This window comes from Achroia grisella, unplaced genomic scaffold, assembly GCF_030625045.1.
Source record: "Achroia grisella isolate CSIRO2021 unplaced genomic scaffold, CSIRO_AGI_Agris_v1 utg976, whole genome shotgun sequence".
NCBI lineage: Eukaryota > Metazoa > Arthropoda > Insecta > Lepidoptera > Pyralidae > Achroia > Achroia grisella.
In genome coordinates, this window is record NW_026713078.1 from 2,071,046 (window position 1) to 2,090,061 (window position 19,016).

Below are 19,016 nucleotides of genomic sequence, written 5' to 3' on the forward strand. Positions count from 1 at the left end.
TATTATTCGATATTCTTTGTATTTTTTTTATTAACTTTTGAAAATATATATTAATAATAATATCCCTGGATAGGGGGGAAGGATGGGCATTACTAGTTAGTTCCCATTACTAACAATCAGTAATGGGAACTAACTAGTAATGCCCATTGCTAGCAATGTACCATGTTAGGTCGACCTCCACGCGGTTCCTCTTGGAAACCATCGTGATAAATTCATTGTGAATTTACCACGATGGGCTAACTGGCCTGACTGGCTTTTTCTATCATCCGTCACTGCTGCCCCGCCAGTATAATCCGTTAGCACAGGCGGGTGAATCATACCATTATCATCCATAAAAAGATCCCTGGACAATTCACACAGCGTCATCTAATCCCAAGCTAAGCAGAGCTTATGTTATAGGTACTAGGCAACTGATATAAATACATATATACTTTTTTTAATACATACATAAAATACATAGAGAACACCCAGACCGACACAAACAATCATATTCATGAATATCAGGTCAGGTCCACGGGGTTCCGCCATGGAAACTATTGTGATAAATTCCCGGTGAAAATGCCACATTGGGCTAATTGATCTGTGTTGACGATAATGAGTATCATCCTCCAGTTCTGCCGCGCCAGCGTAAAACATTAGCGCAGACGTATGCACGATCCATATATACAGTCAGTTTTGGGAAATAAAAAGCCTTGTATATTTTGAATAATTGATATATATTAGCAGAAAACTATTTCTATAATAATACTCTTCGACACATTTTCATCTAGATTTTTAAACATCATTTATTTGAGTTACCATTTTATACACTTCAACTTTTGAACTTTCGTTTATTAATCTTTATTAATCAATTGATTAAAATCTGGATGTATATGTATCGAGTCATAAATCTTGGTCCGTAAAACTAATCAATAAAAGTGCATTATAACAAGAATTATACATTTAACTCTAGTAAACTATGTGAATGAAGCTCAAAATACTATATTCTCATTAGTATATTGATAATATTAATTTTATTCTATTTATACAGCTATAGACTCAGCTCCTGCTATGGATTCAAATATGAGAAAAAGCCTTATGAAGCATATTTTTATAAAACTATACCTTACATCTTTGCATTAAAATACAGTATTGAACTATACTCCCTGCCGTTTACAATTGAAAACATTGAGGATATGTATGAAAAGATTTTATTTTATAATTAAAATAACAATAAAAATTATATTTTATATATAATTTAAAAATTTATTTTAATGAAAATTACATTATAACATTTAATGTTAAAATTTGTACTGCGCCAAATAATTTCACCAAGGACTGTAATTTGTATTTATAGTATTCTTGTATTTGTACTGTATTGTATAGCAAAAATTGAAAATATTGAAATAATTTGAAACACAATCTAAATGGTTAATGAATTTCTGAATTTTCTCAATTATATCACAATATAAATTTATTTCCCCGCAAGCATACATAATCATAGTTCTTTAATTAACATTACCTTGCGTAAATTATCCGGAAAATAAAGCACGAGGCCTTATTATTGTGTAACGTTGCTGACAATTATTCATAGTAATTGTGTTAGTACCTACTATAAAGAAGAAGATACGTCTTAAGATATATCCTTATCCGTTATGCGATAATGACAATGAAATTTTACACAAAATTAATGAAATTAATATTCTATATTTTTTCAATTCATTGTGTAATATTCTTTAGACTTATGCATGATTTTGATGAATAACAAATGAGGGAAGAGTTTAAATAAAATAGTAAAAATGTATCATTTGACACATTAAGCCCTGGATTTAAAATTTTAATTTAATATTGACATATTAGTTAATATATAAACATTGTCATTGTCGAATAACTGATGAGGGTATCTCTTAACGTGTAGCTTGGACTAATCTTATTAATATTATAAACGCGGAAAGTTTGTGAGTATAGATGGATGTTTGTTACTCTTTCACGCAAAAACTACTGAACGATTTTGATGAACTTTACAGTAATATAGATTATACATCAGAATAACATATAGGCTATAAATTTCACGCGAGTTAAACCGCTAGCACAGCTAGTATTAAATATTATCAAAATACAATGAGAAATTTAAGCCGTTTTACGCACTATCAGGCAATAACACGTTGCCTCACAAACGCAATGGTCCTTATTCTATAAATCCTAAAGTTCAATATTTAAGCTTCGATTTGGAACTATTTATTAATAAGTGCACTATCGGATTATCTTAAAAGTTACATAGTATGGCGGTATTTAGAGAAAACGTGCTTCTCTTGCATAACTTGAGTTGAAACCTGTTTATGATATCTTGTCCCCTCCCCATCCTTGTCACAGTTCGTCACATTTGTAAGACACCCCGCCTCCCTAGTGCGCAGTCACATATTTTTCAATTATATTGAATATTATAGACGTATTAATCGTTTAATTGGCTCTGCAGCTTTACTTCCCCAGTTGAATGAGAATTCCTTCAGAAGATGCTGAGGCAGACCAAGGAAGGGATGTCATTGCTATAGAGAAGATGGAGTGCGGGGTCTCTTAGGACGATATCTGGGATAAGGTAAAGTGGAGGAGAAAAACAAGGAAAGTTGATTACAACAACATGTAGGATATATAACTATAAAGAGAGAGAGAAAGAGAGAGACAGTGAGTGAGTTAAGACTTGTTTTAATTCTTAGACGTTAGATTTTCGAATGTGACGTCACGAAATTTAGGACCTGCCCTACCCTTTGTCATATAAAGTCACTTTTTCGATCAACTTTCGAATATGTTGTCATATTGGATAGAGGATCGTCAAGAAAAATATCTTAATTAAATACATCAAGTGTTTAAAATTAAGTTAATTTCAACAAAGGTTATTCCTATTATATTATTTCAGTACAAGTTATGCAAGCTACATTGTTAGATGCACTAGTGGACTCTGTTATACCTTCATCCGTACATCGGGGATGACGGCGGATCGAGTTTGTAAAGCGTTAGGCGTGATCTAAGAGACGTATAATATTTAAATTTATTTAGTAAGAAATATAATATGTAATAATATAGATACAATGATATTGCTATATAGGTAAGTTTATAAAACCATTCACATATATGTGATATATATGTATATGTAAATAAATAAATAAAAATTCATCACTGTAGCACTACTTCACAAGCAACTTGTCATTTACAATTTTGGTGACTTTCATTTCTTCTACCAGCGATTTTGATAGCCAGTATTACCCTACAACACGGGGTGTGTTGTAGGGTAATACTTTCTTAACTTCAAAATTAAAGCATTTATTTTTAAATGTATCGCTTAATTTATTGCATTTATTGAAATGTTTGTAACAGAGGTACTTTTACAATTTGTAGTAGCACAAATGCTGTAACAATCAGAAAAAAACGTAGGTATACGTAACGTACGTAATATTAATAACAATTTGATTGTTGTATTGAAGCGCTATTTATAGCTGTAATGAATGAGGCTTTAGCACTGTTATTAGATAAGGCGATTGATATGACGCTGTTGAACTATATTTAACTATTATACTATACCAAGCATCTGTAATACAGTGATTTCTGGCACAGATGTCACAGTCTATATGTTATATGTAATTGTATTAAAATAAATTAATATTATTATTATATATATATTTATTATATAATGTCACTTAACAGAAGTTTATCAAAAACACGTAAATGTGAAAATGAGTAATGATCTCAAACTAAAAGTTATCCGGCTCGAAGGACGAGATAAAGTAAATAATTAGTATGGCACAGAGAGAGTTAATTACTTTATATTGACAGTTGCTGAATATATTTGGTAAGGAATAGATTATCTATCGGTATTATTCATCTTTTTTATGATGTATGTTAAAAAAATAGTAGATTCTAATTACCATTATCATCACATCGCGACCTATACTTATTATATAGCGTCATATCAAATAGCCCTTGTTTTGTATAAAGCTAATTTACATATAATACTTAAAATCGATAATTTAATTGTACTCCTGAGTATTCCGTCAGTATTGCTGTTTTCCTTATGACGTTATGTGGGTACACAACCATTATTGATGAGTTAAAAACGTGGATGCTTGACTAATAAACACGACTCCGAATAATGATAGGACCGTCATATCTTTCAAGATTTTTTTGTACGTATACAATTATGTATTTGTACATGTACAGCGCACGTGTGTACGTTTAATTCTGTTCAAGAAACTTAAGAATTTTTAGATTACGGCCAATCATTTTCAACTTCGATATTATTGTGAATAAGCAAACATTATTTTTGTTATTATACATTGTAATAATGATAATAAATAAGTAGTTACACGTGGTTCTAGTTAACCTATCACCACATCATTCTTCGTTAATTCCGTTCTTACAATGTTTATTACAACAAGGGAATGTGCCATCAAATACTGTACCTAAGTATTAGTTACTGGTCAGTGTACCATCAGGGGCTACCTGATTAGACTTCGTCGTTATCCTTTGTATATCTTCTACTGGTACCCCGCCAGTGTATACCGTTAGTCTAGGATACACCATCCCATAATCAACTTTATAAAATATTTATGTAGCTGTTCCCGTGACTATGTCCGCGTGGAATTTAACTTTATTTGTCTAAAATAAAAGTAACCTAAGTTACTCTTTACTAGATCAGCTACCTGCTAAAAAAGTCCCGTCAAAATCGGTCCAGCCATTTCAGAGATTATCCGGAACAAACAGACAGACAGACAAAAATTGTAAAAATGTTATATTGGTGTATGTACTGTATTTATTCATATGCATGTAGTAAAAATCGGTTATTTCAATATTGCAAACATACACTCCAATTTTATTTATATGTATAGATGTACATTTAGTTGTAATTGATCCATTAGTCAGCCATCCACGTTTTAAGGAAAAGATGAATATAGAAAAATCGATTGTTGGAATGTACAATAAGTACCTACAGCGAAAAGAGAAGAGTATCTCAAAAATAATGTTTTTTACTTATCATAGTTTATTATAAAAAACAGTAATATCTCAAAATATTCTTAACAATATCTATATGAATTGAGAAGTAAGTAAGTTAGAATTTATTCTACAGATATTATGTATTTTTGTTTAGTAGCCGATCAGTAAACACTAGGCTTCCAAGCTACATCTGAGCTCTATTCATTACCTGATGATCCCTCGTTTAGAGGCGACACGTGTAGCAAAACGTTACGACCTTCTCTATTGGTGATCAAATTCCGAACGTTATTAAATATACTGCATGTAGACTCAATAACGGTCGCATTTTGCTCACCAATAGAATAGGTCGTAACGCTTCCAGTAACGATGGTCAGGTTTGTTACACGTGTTATGGCAGCGGAATTTAAAAAAATAAATCCATTAAGTAAAGATATTACTGTCTTCTGAAATATATCACTTAAAAATATACATCACTTTTAAATGCAGGAAAATTCTAGCAAAACCACTAGCTTAATTATATGTAAATCGTAATTAACACTATGACTAGCTAGAAGTTTAAAAAGCGAAATTTAAAGAAATATAGTTAGGTATAGTTTAGTATTTTGTTTCAATATTATGCACCTACATTAATTCATGGCTGGTCGTTAAGGGTACACCGAAAGCTAATAATAGTACTCACAAAACTGAACCATATTCCTTAAGAAGTAAAGTGGAAAATTGAACAATATTTTTAAAACCCTCATACTAACTGCGATGTCAATGTTTTATAATATTATGTCTCAGAATAACTTACACAGAGCCATTTATTGTCATTCTAAGAGCTTGTATTATGGGTACTAGACAACTGATATATGCATAGAAACATCAAGACTAATATAAATAATCATACTCATGAATACAATGTTTGTACCATGCGAGGAATCGAATCCGCGACCATCGGAAATAAGGCTAAACCACTAAACCACAGAGACCGTCAATATGTCAGTATAGTATGAAATTTCAAACTTTAAGTTAATATTTCTGTGGAATACAGGCCACTTATTAAATCTATGTTTTATTTTATAAGATTCATATTTCTAATTCTATTCCAAATTGTCACTTCTTTCTATTGTTACTTCCGGTTTCCTTTCTTGGCCCTAGTTAGTAATGTTTCTTTATATAATACTAGCTGTCACGGCAAATGTTGTTTTGCCTTAAAATAAAAAAAAAATTAGGGGTGGACTACCCCTAACATTTAGGGGGATGAAAAATAGATGTTGGTCGATTCTCATACCTACTCAGTACGCTCACAAAATGTCATGAGAATCGGTCAAGCCGTTTCGGAGGAGTATGCGAACGAAAACTGTGACACGAGAATTTTATATATAAGATATTACTAACATTATAAACGCGAAAATTTGTGAGTATGCATGGATATTCGTTTATTCGTTACTCTTTCACACAAAAACTACGGAATAGATTTTAATAAAACATTACAGTAATATAGCTTATACATCAGAATAACATATAGGTTGTAAATGTCACGCGGGTAAAACCGCGGGCCCCGTTAGTATAATATATACATTTTACGACAATTCCCTGGTTTCCTTTATCGCCCACAATTTCTAGTTTATTTTTTTTTATGGACGTAGTTCAGTTATATGAGTATTCTTCATGCCATTTGGTTTGGTATACCCTTTACGATTAACCCTGTATAGGAATAAAATTCCAAATTTAATAATTTCAATTAGTAACCGCAGCGACAAAATCCCATATATGAAATAACCAAGCATATTGGTTACTTAAGAATTGTTTGACTACGGCTATCTTTTACCATCGCACCGCTCGCCATCGACAGGGAATTCATCTCCACAGGCTGGAACCTAAGTGGTCTCGATCAGTGCGGTTTCAGAGGAACTTCCTCACGCGTACTCTTAGATTGTGGAATAAGTGGTCTCGAACAGTGCGGTTTCAGAGGAACTTCCTCACGTGTACTCTTAGATTGTGGAATAAGTGGTCTCGAACAGTGCGGTTTCAGAGGAACTTCCTCACGTGTACTCTTAGATTGTGGAATAAGTGGTCTCGAGCAGTGCGGTTTCAGAGGAACTTCCTCACGCGTACTCTTAGATTGTGGAATGAACCAGCTGCCGAGGTTTTCTCGAGAGACTACAGCATGGGGTTTTTCAAGATAATATCAATCTTTCAAGATAATTTCAAGATAAGATCAATATACCTATATTAAGGTTTCTTAAAGGACGGTAATGTGCACATAACGCCTCTGGTATTTCAGGCGTCCATAGGTTACGGTAACTGTTTACCATCAGATGGGCCGTATGCTTGTTTGCCACCTACCACTACACCTACTGTAGTATAAAATAATATTTAGACAGTTGTTGCTGCAATGCGCCCACGAAGTTTAATTATGTAACTCAGTTGCTAAAAAGTCTTATTTGAAAGAGGTTAAGATCTACAGCAAACCTATCTGAACCATTTCATTTGACGGCCTCGGTGGTCTAACGGTTTAGCACACTGCTTTACTTCCATTGGTCACGAGTTCGATTCCTTGCATGGTTCAAACATTTGTATATATCAGTATGATTGTTTGTATCAGTCTAGGTGTTTGCTACGTGTATTATGTGTGTATTTACAAAAAAAAACTAAGTATTTATATCAGTTGTCTAATACCCATAACAAAGGCTTTGTTTACGGGACTAGATGGCGCTGTGGTAATTGTCCAGGGTTGTTTATTTATTAATTTATAATTGTAATTGTAAAGCATAAAATTTAACTTCGAGCTCCCATATTCATAAAACTGTTGATTTCAGTCAGCTTCACATGAGATTTACTTATAAAATTAAGATCTTAGTCATTCAGGCTTCATCTGAATGATTAGCCAAGAACCATATTTTCTTCGATTTGGTCGCTACGGATACAATTTTACAAATATATGTTACAATATCAATAAGTATTTCAAAAAATCACGTGGGCTTTAATTATTATAATAGTTAATAATAGACTAATGCCTTATTACTGGAATACCTCAACCAATAGAGTAATCCAAACTCCAACAAACAAAATATATAAAATAGTAAGGCTGCTGATATAAGGGGTGTAGCAACCAAATGGGCCAATCGGAGTACATCGGAGCATTAACCGTATTCGGGCAACCTGACTACTAACCGACTGTATATCAGCAGCCTAACACACACGTAGTGCTTAATATTTTCAGAGGTCAATAATGAAAAATACATTTAATACAGTATATTATTATTTATAAGCACCTAATTTTTATACTTACAATTGTATTTTATGAATCGATCGAATAAATGTATGTATGATATCGAACCTAAAAGCAACAACCGACTATAGATGTGAATAAGTAAAGAACAACGTACTTAGAACTATAATTAATTAAAAACAAAAAATGGATATTCCTTATAAGTTAAACACGACGTTCAAAAATATTAAGCACCATTTTAGTTAGAGCGTTTATAAATGAATGACTTAGGCTGGACATATAACTTAGACATATCGTAAAGTACAATAGCATCAAATAGCAAGATTAATATCTCTTACACACGTACAACATTCAGAAGCAGCATTAGCTGTCCTTATCGGTTTGGTAAACATAAGGAAAAGCTGTAACCGTCAATATGCCCCGCGTAGAAAACTGCCTACTGTTTAATGCGGCTCACGTAATGGTGAAAGAATTGTCAATATCCCTCAAGTAATTTTTATTTAACTTTATCCATTACAAACGGAATAAAATCTTACAGCGTCATAATATTAGTGTAGACCAGTGATTCTCAAAGTGCTCTATATCAACCCCCAGGGGTCTACGACAGCGTTCATCTTGTTTTTACTTTATGTTTTTAACACTCAACTTTACTACAGTTAGAAATTAAAAAAAAAATCAATAGTAGGTATGAATGGAGGTCTACCCACAACCGAAAAATATGGCAAAGGGTCTACGACACAAAAAAGTTTGGGAACTTCTGGTATAGACCGTACTCTGTCGACTGCTGTTTGACACCTGAATCGTATTGATACCTGAAGTGTCGTCAATGTGTAAGAGTACTAATACCATTTATAGGATGTATAAAGCGACAAAGTTATAAACGATCACTCAGGGCAATATTCACAACTCGAAGTTGTGATATTTGATCCGCAAGATTAGAACATCTTGCATTTTTAATTATCACATTTTGGTCAAACATATACACAGTTTACGCTAATGACTACGATGAAGCCAATTCTGAAATGATATTCGGTAAAAGCAATTTTTTAAGAAAGAATTAGTGATGGAATTCCTTCAAAGATAATTTTGATTAAATCATCATTTGCTATTTTGAAGGCGAATCTATAAACTAAGCCATTTCTGTTTGCTCTGATGTCAGGATTATGTTTTTGCCCATACAAATGTTTTCTTTCTGTTGCTATCAGGATTCAATTAAATTGTTTAATAAATATTTCTTTATTTTTTGATTTAGAGATAGATTACAATGAATTTTCAGAATTGGCTCTAATGTCACATGCAATAAAATTATAACAGTTTTCCTGTAAAAAATAATTCGATTTTAAATAATATAACTTATACACACAGGCCATATAATTGGGGCCAATTTTATTGCGAGTTTATGCTGTTGTTCGTTCTCAGATGAGATCAAATTCTTTTCATTTATCATTTTCTTTTTTTTTAATCAATTAATTTGACTTACCATTGTCTGATATGGTCACTACAAGAGCCGCGATGCAGGTCTGTAAGTCTTCACTCAAATCTTTTCTAGAGTCCATAAACTTTTGTAATGATTCGTGGACTTTCGCTTCTTTGTAATCGAAACCGATTTCGTTTTTCTTACACGTTACATCGAGAAATGCGAGCAGATTTTCCGCTACTTCCACGGGCATTTTGGCGCAGTTCGTCTCTATGAGCACTGAGATGTGTTTTCCGATTTCGGACTTTATTAGTTGAGTAATAAAACTTCTTTCGGCATCGAACTCGGTTGGTTCTTCGTTGGGTGGAGTGGATTTGCTTAGGGATTCTATGGCTAGAAGCGTAAGTGCTAATATAGCCTCGTTCTGCATGACTGAATGAGGGGCGACTAACATGTTCACCAGGCTCGCTATACAACCATCAACCTGGAAATTAAAACGACGTTGTTACATTTACATAATTAAAATCTATTTTGCATTAATTATTTTAGAGTGTGGTTCAGTTATATTCCATGGTTCTATCAACCCCCCCCGCGGCGCCCGCGCACTCCCCCGCGCGCCCCCCGCGCCCCGCCCCGCCCCGCCCCGCCCCCGGTCACCTGCAGCAGCGCGGGCGGCGGCGGCCGCAGCCGGCGCACGGCCCAGGCGAGCAGGCGCGGCGCCTCCCCCGCGGCGCCCGCGCACTCCCCCGCGCGCCCCCCGCGCCCCGCCCCGCCCCCGGTCACCTGCAGCAGCGCGGGCGGCGGCGGCCGCAGCCGGCGCACGGCCCAGGCGAGCAGGCGCGGCGCCTCCCCCGCGGCGCCCGCGCACTCCCCCGCGCGCCCCCCGCGCCCCGCCCCGCCCCGCCCCGCCCCGCCCCCGGTCACCTGCAGCAGCGCGGGCGGCGGCGGCCGCAGCCGGCGCACGGCCCAGGCGAGCAGGCGCGGCGCCTCCCCCGCGGCGCCCGCGCACTCCCCCGCGCGCCCCCCGCGCCCCGCCCCGCCCCGCCCCGCCCCCGGTCACCTGCAGCAGCGCGGGCGGCGGCGGCCGCAGCCGGCGCACGGCCCAGGCGAGCAGGCGCGGCGCCTCCCCCGCGGCGCCCGCGCACTCCCCCGCGCGCCCCCACCGCGCGCACGCGTCCAGTGCAGACGAGCGAGACGCCAGCTGCCGCGCCACACACTCTGCAGACGGGACACCGGAAGTTTATCATTATACGGTTTATAATATACTTGTGGTATGTATAATATACATATAATTGAGTATAAAAAACATAAGTGTTTCACAGGGCAGAATATTAGGTCCCATACATTCTGTAATTATTTATATATCATGTGACTTTTATTATTAGCGCTTTTATGTATCTTTTTATTATACAAACAAAAAACCGTAACATTTGTTCAATTACTAAACAATCTGTTATCATTTTAGTCTGTAAATATCCTATAAAGAAATAGCGGAATTAGATTGCACTAGCACGCACACTTTAATGATATATTCTACAGTACTTATGCTAGAAATATGCTATCCTATAAATTGTTTAAATTAATATACTGACCTTGTCCATCCACCAACATCCGTATTGCAGCCAGAAGTTTATAGGCGACATGATGATCTTCGACATGTGGGAGAGCATCCAATAATATCGGCGCAGCCCTGCCCTGGGCGGCCGCCACCCTTTTGTTGGCTGCAGGCACAGACAAATTCCGTAGTGCAGATAATACTGCACGTTGAATTTTAGTCACTGTTGCCATATCTATAGGGCATATGGAATCTGATTCCTTTTGTATTTTCCGGCCAAAACCGTTATACACTTCGAATAAATCTGCAAATTTAATTTGGTTTATATGTTTACGAAAGTTGAAACGTGGACTGAGATAAATTTAAAATACACAACTATCTGTAGATAAATTATTGTCGTTTAAGAATGCTGATATACAGTTGGTTATCGTCAGGTTACACCAATACGATTAACATTCCGATGGACAGCGATTAACGAGTCACCAAACAGGGATCCCTCCCTGTTTGATTTGCTCCCGACTGACCGACTGTACATCAGTGGTCTCATGGCGATGAGGTTGAAATTGCTCTTTATGAATTTATTTATTTGAGCAATTTTAAGTCCGACTAATAATTTTAATAAGCAAAAAATATTTTATTATTATTTTATTTACCTAGGAGTTTATCATAGATCTTGTCCTCCATCATTTGTATGCAATAATCATCTTGCCTCGCAAAATTACCGATAGCCAATACAGCTGTTGTGAGCAAATCATAGTTTGGCGATTCTAGCCATTTCACCATTGTTAGATATACTTCTCCGACGCCATTGTTATACAGTATGTGCATTGATTCATCTGGAAAATATGGAATTCAGAAACTGAAGGCAATAAACCACAAAAAAATCCAAAAACTAATCTTTACCGTGAAATAATTCCTTCATTTCACGGTAAAGGTTAGTTTTTCGTACAGACTTAACCTTTTGGAAGTAACTTATTATACTGGCCCTTATTTATGTAATTGAAATGCTAACAAACTAATTACCTACTTGAGGCTAAGTGCTGTCACCCATATAAATATACATTATCATGTGCAAGCCTTGTATTTCTACTATATTACAAGAACTATATAGGTACTACTTAATGGATTATATTATTGTGTTTAATTCCGCTAAAATTAGCAGGTAGGAGAACACAATTATTTAGTGCAAACTTGACTTTAGTTATGACCTACTCAGTCAGTCTCTTCAGTAAAGTAATTTGATCACCAATAGAGAAGGTCATAACACTTCCAGTAGTGACAGTCCAGTTTCCACACTAATATTAGTATGTGTGACACCACAATGTTACACATGCTAATGAGTGCTGAATAAAATAATATAAATCTATTAAATAATGAAATGGACTTGTGGAAAGTACACCTAAGTCGATAAAATATGTATTGCCTTTTTTAAACTCTTCCAAAGTGAATCTTTTGCATATGTGTCATTAAACTAGTATTATATCTGCACATATGTACTTTTGTAATAATAACAGGATAAATATAACATATAATTTATGGTGTGATTTACATTTACAATATTAGTTTGTAGATAATATTGTAAATGTCAAAGTGAGTTTGTTTGTCACACTTTCATGAACTACTGCATCAATTATGATGTATTTTGGTGTTTAGATACATGAGTCTTTGAATAGTTATAAGCTATTTTTTCTTATGTAAAATTGATACCAGAAATTATTGCACTAAAATTTAAACATCTTCCCTAACATTTCCTAAAAAATTTTACAATCAGCAACTATTTTACTCATTAATGTTATTATTGTTAACCAATCCTATTAATAAAACAACATAAATAAAAGAAATAAAACCATAGCCAAAAGTCAGAATTTTATGAAAATTTTGTGGTTGTGTTTATAGCAAAAAAAAACTCTTACCTCCAGTCAAAACAATAATAATGAGATCACAAGCCTGCCTCATTATGGCAACCACTTCCGAGTCATCTGCATTTAAGTCACCAGCATCACGCTTCTGGATCAGCTGTTCTAATCGAGTGCAAACCAATTGCAAACCACCTTCGTTTGCAATTAATGTTTTCACTGAATCTGTAAGTTTCATATGTGAACATTTAATATGTTGACAGCTTATGTGTGTGGTTTTGCACACCATTTTACATCCAATGGGTTTGATTTATTACATGGTGACAGATATATCATTTATTTGATTGTTACTAATCATACACAATTATATGGTCATAAATATAGACAATACATAGTATGACATAAGGTTTACAAGTTTGTGTCATTGTGTGTGATTCACTGCAATAGAAAAAGGTGGTGCTAACATTTGTATTCATGAGTATGACTGTTTGTATCCATCTGGATCTTGAGCAACACACAAGTTTCTTGCTTATTCTTCTTGTGATGAATCTGCATTCCGAATAAGCGGTAGAATAAAAAAAAACTTGACTATTCAAAAGTGCTTATATTAAGTTTATTTGAATAAAGATTATTTCTATTTCTATTTCTGGGTGGTTTTTATGTATATTAGGTATGTATTTACAAAAAAATGTGTCTTAAGTATTCATATCATTTGTCTAGTACCCACAACACAAGCTCTTCTTAGTTTGTGACTAGATGGTACTGTGTGGTTATAATTATCATTAATATTATTATAATGTTCATTGTTACATTAATAGTCTACTATTTTATGACATTTGGTTTTATTTCATACACAAATTCAGATATGATCAAATGTACCATTGTACAAATTTATGACTCAGAATTGCAAATTTTTCAAACTTTAATTTATTACGATACTGATTGTAAAAACAACATCAGCATATGGCATTATGCTTGCCAATTGTATACATAATAAATGAATATACAGTAGAATTTCCTATCAGTCTTTCTCAACTAAAACTGTAGACTAATAATGGAATCTAGCAATGAGAGGGTTAAAAATAAACATAAAAAAATTTAGTTATATAAGTAGTTACATAGATTAAATGCGTTGAGTTTGAATAAAAGGAAAATTAATTACATCATTATATCATACAAACATCATTGTAGGAAAATGTAATTGGGTTGCTATGGTGTAATATAATACAATATATTTCTTACCATGTTCGCCCTGCACATGCAAATGTTCCAAGCACAGCTCCGATATCTCTACATTAGTCGTATTCCTCAGCACATCCAGCACTGCTTTATTTACATGTTCATCGAACAGAAACTCAGGAGTATTATCGTTAACAACACTCAAAACAAGCAATGCACTCAAAACCATATCATCGTTCATATCATCTTTGTTTAGTTCCAACAATAATATTTTATGTAGCAAATCTACTATACCACCTTGTACAATTGACTCTGAAAATTCTAGACCACCAATAGCAAAGTTCTGCAACATTTTTATAGCATAAATCTTCACATCTTCAAATTCTATCCCTTTGTCGGTAGCTTGTTTTAATACATTTACAATGATAGGAACACTGTTATATTCAAGAATAATTTTCCTCGATGTATCACAATCACAGCACAGATTCCCTAAAGCTCTACAACACTGTTTCAGGAGGTCTATTTTGTCAGAATTTGCCTCTCTCCTCAACACATTTAATATAGGCTCTACCACTTCTTTATGAGCGTATATCTCTCTTTTGTCCTCACATTTAGCCAGCTCAGATATTGCTTGCACGCTGAGAAGTACGATTTCTTGGTCACCACTCAGTAATAATGATTTCAAACACGAAGAGACATCGTATTCGTAATCTTTACCGGTTTCAATAATATGGTTAAGTTTTGCTTTTAAATCGTTTATGTTTGTTATATTCTGAATGACCAAAGTCTCGAGCGAGGTAGATTTCTTTGCTGCAGTACCTAAAAAGGGATTTATTGTTATTTTGTCACAAGATTTCGACGAAAATGATATAATATTCAGTTTGGAAAACTTACCATCCATGCTGATAGGAACTATAAATTATTGATAGATCTACAATTACGTGAAACAGTTTAGAGGTAATGAGATAGTTTTTTCATTGTTTTAATTTATTAGTCAACGTTGAAGTTAGAAGGAAAACAACAAATGATAACGAAGAGGTAAAATTATATTATACATAAACTCAGTATAATGTACGACTATGAATCTAAATTCTGATTGCGGCAGTTGACTGACATTGAGACTGACATACCAATTAAAAACTTGACATATTATGACTTGAACCACAGACGATGGCTGTATGGGCTGAGCCCTTTTGCCTTTCCCTGAGATAAAAAAAACCGAACGGTAAAAGATTAGACTCGACATCTCCGATAAAAAATTGTCGAATAGGAAAAGGATCTCCACCACCTTTTGTAGACATCCTTTTTGCCGGCATCGACTCTGAGGGCAACAACCATCGAGGGACTGGATTAGCAGCCTCTAGTAGGCAGGAATTCTTAACAAAGACAATTTAAAACAATTAAACCCAAGTTAAGGTCTAGTGCTATATTTGGGTACTGTTTTTTGCCCCTTTGTATGGTTTATTTTATGTTTTTGTATGTTTTCGATACGTTTATTTCTCACGAAGAATGAATAATGGCGATGCAATGCAAATTTACTTGATGCGACAACCTTGGCAATTGTGTTTGATTTTTTTATTAGATATGTAATTATTTTTTCGGGTCTAGGTAAGAATGTTGTACTTAATTTACAAATGACGACGACACAAATAATATGATTTATTCTATATTTACTTAGGAGATTTCTTACTAAAGATACTAATATCATATATAACATAATATTGCATACTAATATTATGAGAGACCTCAGAAGCTGTTTGCAGCTAGAAAAATGTTGTTTCTTTTTCAAGTTTGTTTAATTGACCTAATTTACTTTTCATTACTATCTTCTAATACCTAGTATTTCGTATGTCAATACTAATGAATGGGCCCATAATATATAAACTCCGTTATACTGTAGTTACGTTGACAGACGTATTTTTAAGTTTCCCGGCATATTTCATACAAATAGTTATATAAATTTATTAATATAGTATAATATGTATAGTATGTAATTTCAGATTTGATTAGCAGTAGTATATATCTCTATCTGAAACATTCACATTTCTAATTAAAATTGATAACAAAAAGTACCATTGTACTAGAAAATTATATTAGAAATGTCATCGTTTAGAAATTTAAATGTACGGACTGATAGAGTACCTAATATTTTTCTTTTTTAATTTGTATCCTGACTTACGCTTACTCGTAACTGTTTCGTGTACTGACGCTGTAGTGATGGAAAATTTCCAATTAAAATTTCAATACAATGATTTTCCAAAATATACAAAACCTTGATTCTTGTTACAACGTGGCAGGACTGTAAGCGTATCGATAATAAAATGATCGTAAAATACCACAAGGTAATAAATTACTTATTGTATAAGAGGTACCGCTGACGCGCGTATTTTCAATGAAACTTGCTCTTGTTATGAAATGCACGTCATTTTCAACATAGTGAGTAATGAAGATAATTATTTTGTACCCAGTGTTAACTACGAAAATCAAATTAATTAAGTTGTTAGGTGTGTCACTAAGGGCTGTTTTTATATTCAGGTTTCTGTGTATATAGGTATTTTACTGTAATAAAAGTAAATTGCAGACATAAATAGTATAAACAACAGTATAAAATAATTATTAATAAACAACAATATTATGTTATTAAAAAATAACAATTAATCAGTATGTCTGCAGAAGAAGCCATTTTAGTAGTCGTTTATTTTTCCCGCGCAAACGTAATGCGCCACAGATGCACTATATTGCGCGGCGCGCAGTCGAAAGAGGAAGACGGGCGCGTCATGGCTGTATGCGCGATGTTAATACTGGTATGAGTATTAACAAACGTATTTACATTGTTTTTAATTATTCAATGACATAAGTATTTAGGTATTGCCCTAAATGTGTTGGTACATTTGGTTTTGAAGTCTTTATTACTTTCTCACATTCTGTCATAGGCAACAGACAAATGACAATATTTGATTTGATAATTATTATCCTTACTTTCATTTTCACGACAAAACAATTAAACCGATTTAAATGAGATGTGGTACACAGATAGTCTAGACTCTGAGAAAAAACACAGGCCATACTTTTTAAAGCGGAATAAGGGTTGTAAGAGATTGAACGGGCAGATGAAATATTGTGTGTGGTCATTTTAAAAGCTAGAAGCTTCAAAATTAGTTTTTAGTCTGTGGACTAAATATAAATATATATGACATTCACAATTATAAAAATTAAAAACAATGTAAATAATTTTGTTTTAAATGCGTAAGTCACTCTGCAGACAGACAAAGTTACTTTTGCATTTAAAATATTGGTAAAGATTTATAAATCTGAAAAATCTGTGATCTAAAATAATAAATACATTTCGCCTACAAAATTGAAATAGCAAATCGTCAATCTGCGTAATGCTATATAAGCTTAAAATATTTAACATTCTATAGGAATTGTTAACCGATGCCGATAACAATAATAACTTAGGACAGCACCATCTAGTGACAACTGATAGAAATGTTTAAATACTTTTTTTGTAAATACGTACATAATGTAGGAGACATAAAATCTCTTTTGTTCCTTCGTAATTTTAAATTTCGAATGCGCTTCGCATTCATTTGTTTTAAGAATAAAAATATTATTAGAATAGATGTGAAAATTCCATCATGGCGTTTCATATAATCATACTCATGAATACAAATGTTTGTACTATGCGAGGAAACCTGCGACTGTCGATAGTAAAGCGGTGTGCTAAAACGCTAGATTACCGAGACAATGCGAATATTAGATTCAAAAAGGCAGCAATATATAGCATACGTGATGACATAGTTTGAGTATGATACTCAAGTTTCATTAAAATCCGTCATAAGTGGAAATGTCATAGACAGATAAACATACTTTCGAATACATAACAGAAGTATAGATATAAATATCTCAAATTCTTTGGCAGGACTCTAGTGTGCCACTTTGGTACAATGTAGTGCACTAGAATCATATATATTGTATTTTATTACATACTAGCTGTGCCCGCGGTTTCATCCGCGACAGTCTGGATCACAATTAATTGATAGTTGTCATTATATTTCGCTCCAAATTACATAATATCTTTTTAAATTATAGCCGACATGTTATTCTGTTGTATAAGCTATATTACTGTAAAATTTCATCAAAATTCGTTCGGTAGTTTTTGCGTGAAAGAGTAACAAACATTCATTCATACTTATAAACTTTCGCGTTTATAATATTATACAATATTAATATTAAGATTAGTGTTGTCAGACGTCCCGTATTTCCCGGGACATCCCGTATTTTAGGCTTAGTTTAAAATGTCCCGGCGGGACTGACTCTGTCCCGTATTCGAATCGTGCTCCGTTTCTTTATTCTTAAATTGATCGATCTACGCTAGACAATTTGTCTTTTGATAATTTGTCTCGGGTAAAAAACTAAATTCCCGTATTTTTTTTCTATAATTATAAGCGTTTGCCTCTTATAGGCTGAAAATAAATCTGGCAACTCTAATAAAGATATAAGTACAATAAAGAATATTATCTAAATAAATATATATAACTCAAAGGTGACTGACATAGTGATCTATCAACGCATTGCCCAAACCACTGGACGGATCGGGCTGAAATTTGGCATGCAGGTAGATGTTATGACGTAGGCATCCGCTAAGAAAGGATTTTTATTAATTCTACCCCCAAAGAGATAAAATAGGGGATGAAACTTTGTCAATTTTAAACCGATCGGGCTAAAATTTTGCATGCATAAAGCTACTATAACGTAGGCATCCCCTAAGAAAGGACTTTGATAAATTCCACCCCTAAGGGGATAAATTAACGCGAGCGTAGCCGC

At 34.3% G+C, this 19,016-nt stretch overlaps 1 protein-coding gene across 1 annotated transcript; it reads right to left on the minus strand.

Moving 5' to 3' along the window:
* Positions 1–9,648: 9,648 nt before the first annotated feature.
* On the minus strand, positions 9,649–18,379 carry LOC131854353 (GTPase-GDP dissociation stimulator vimar). The gene is made up of 7 exons (XM_059205461.1): positions 18,370–18,379; positions 14,253–15,008; positions 13,068–13,235; positions 11,808–11,990; positions 11,192–11,458; positions 10,660–10,817; positions 9,649–10,083 (listed from the first exon to the last, which is right to left on the minus strand). Exons 1-7 carry the CDS (start codon positions 18,377–18,379, stop codon positions 9,649–9,651), a joined length of 1,977 nt encoding a protein of 658 aa, XP_059061444.1.
* Between the last annotated feature and the right edge of the window lie 637 nt (positions 18,380–19,016).

Excerpts from the sequence above, each read along its gene's own strand:
- LOC131854353 (XM_059205461.1), bottom strand. Across the intron at positions 13,236-14,252 it reads GCATGTGCAGGGCGAACATG|ATTCAGTGAAAACATTAATT; the intron begins GTAAGAAATATA and ends TGAAACTTACAG. Across the intron at positions 10,818-11,191 it reads GATGTTGGTGGATGGACAAG|AGTGTGTGGCGCGGCAGCTG; the intron begins GTCAGTATATTA and ends TCCCGTCTGCAG.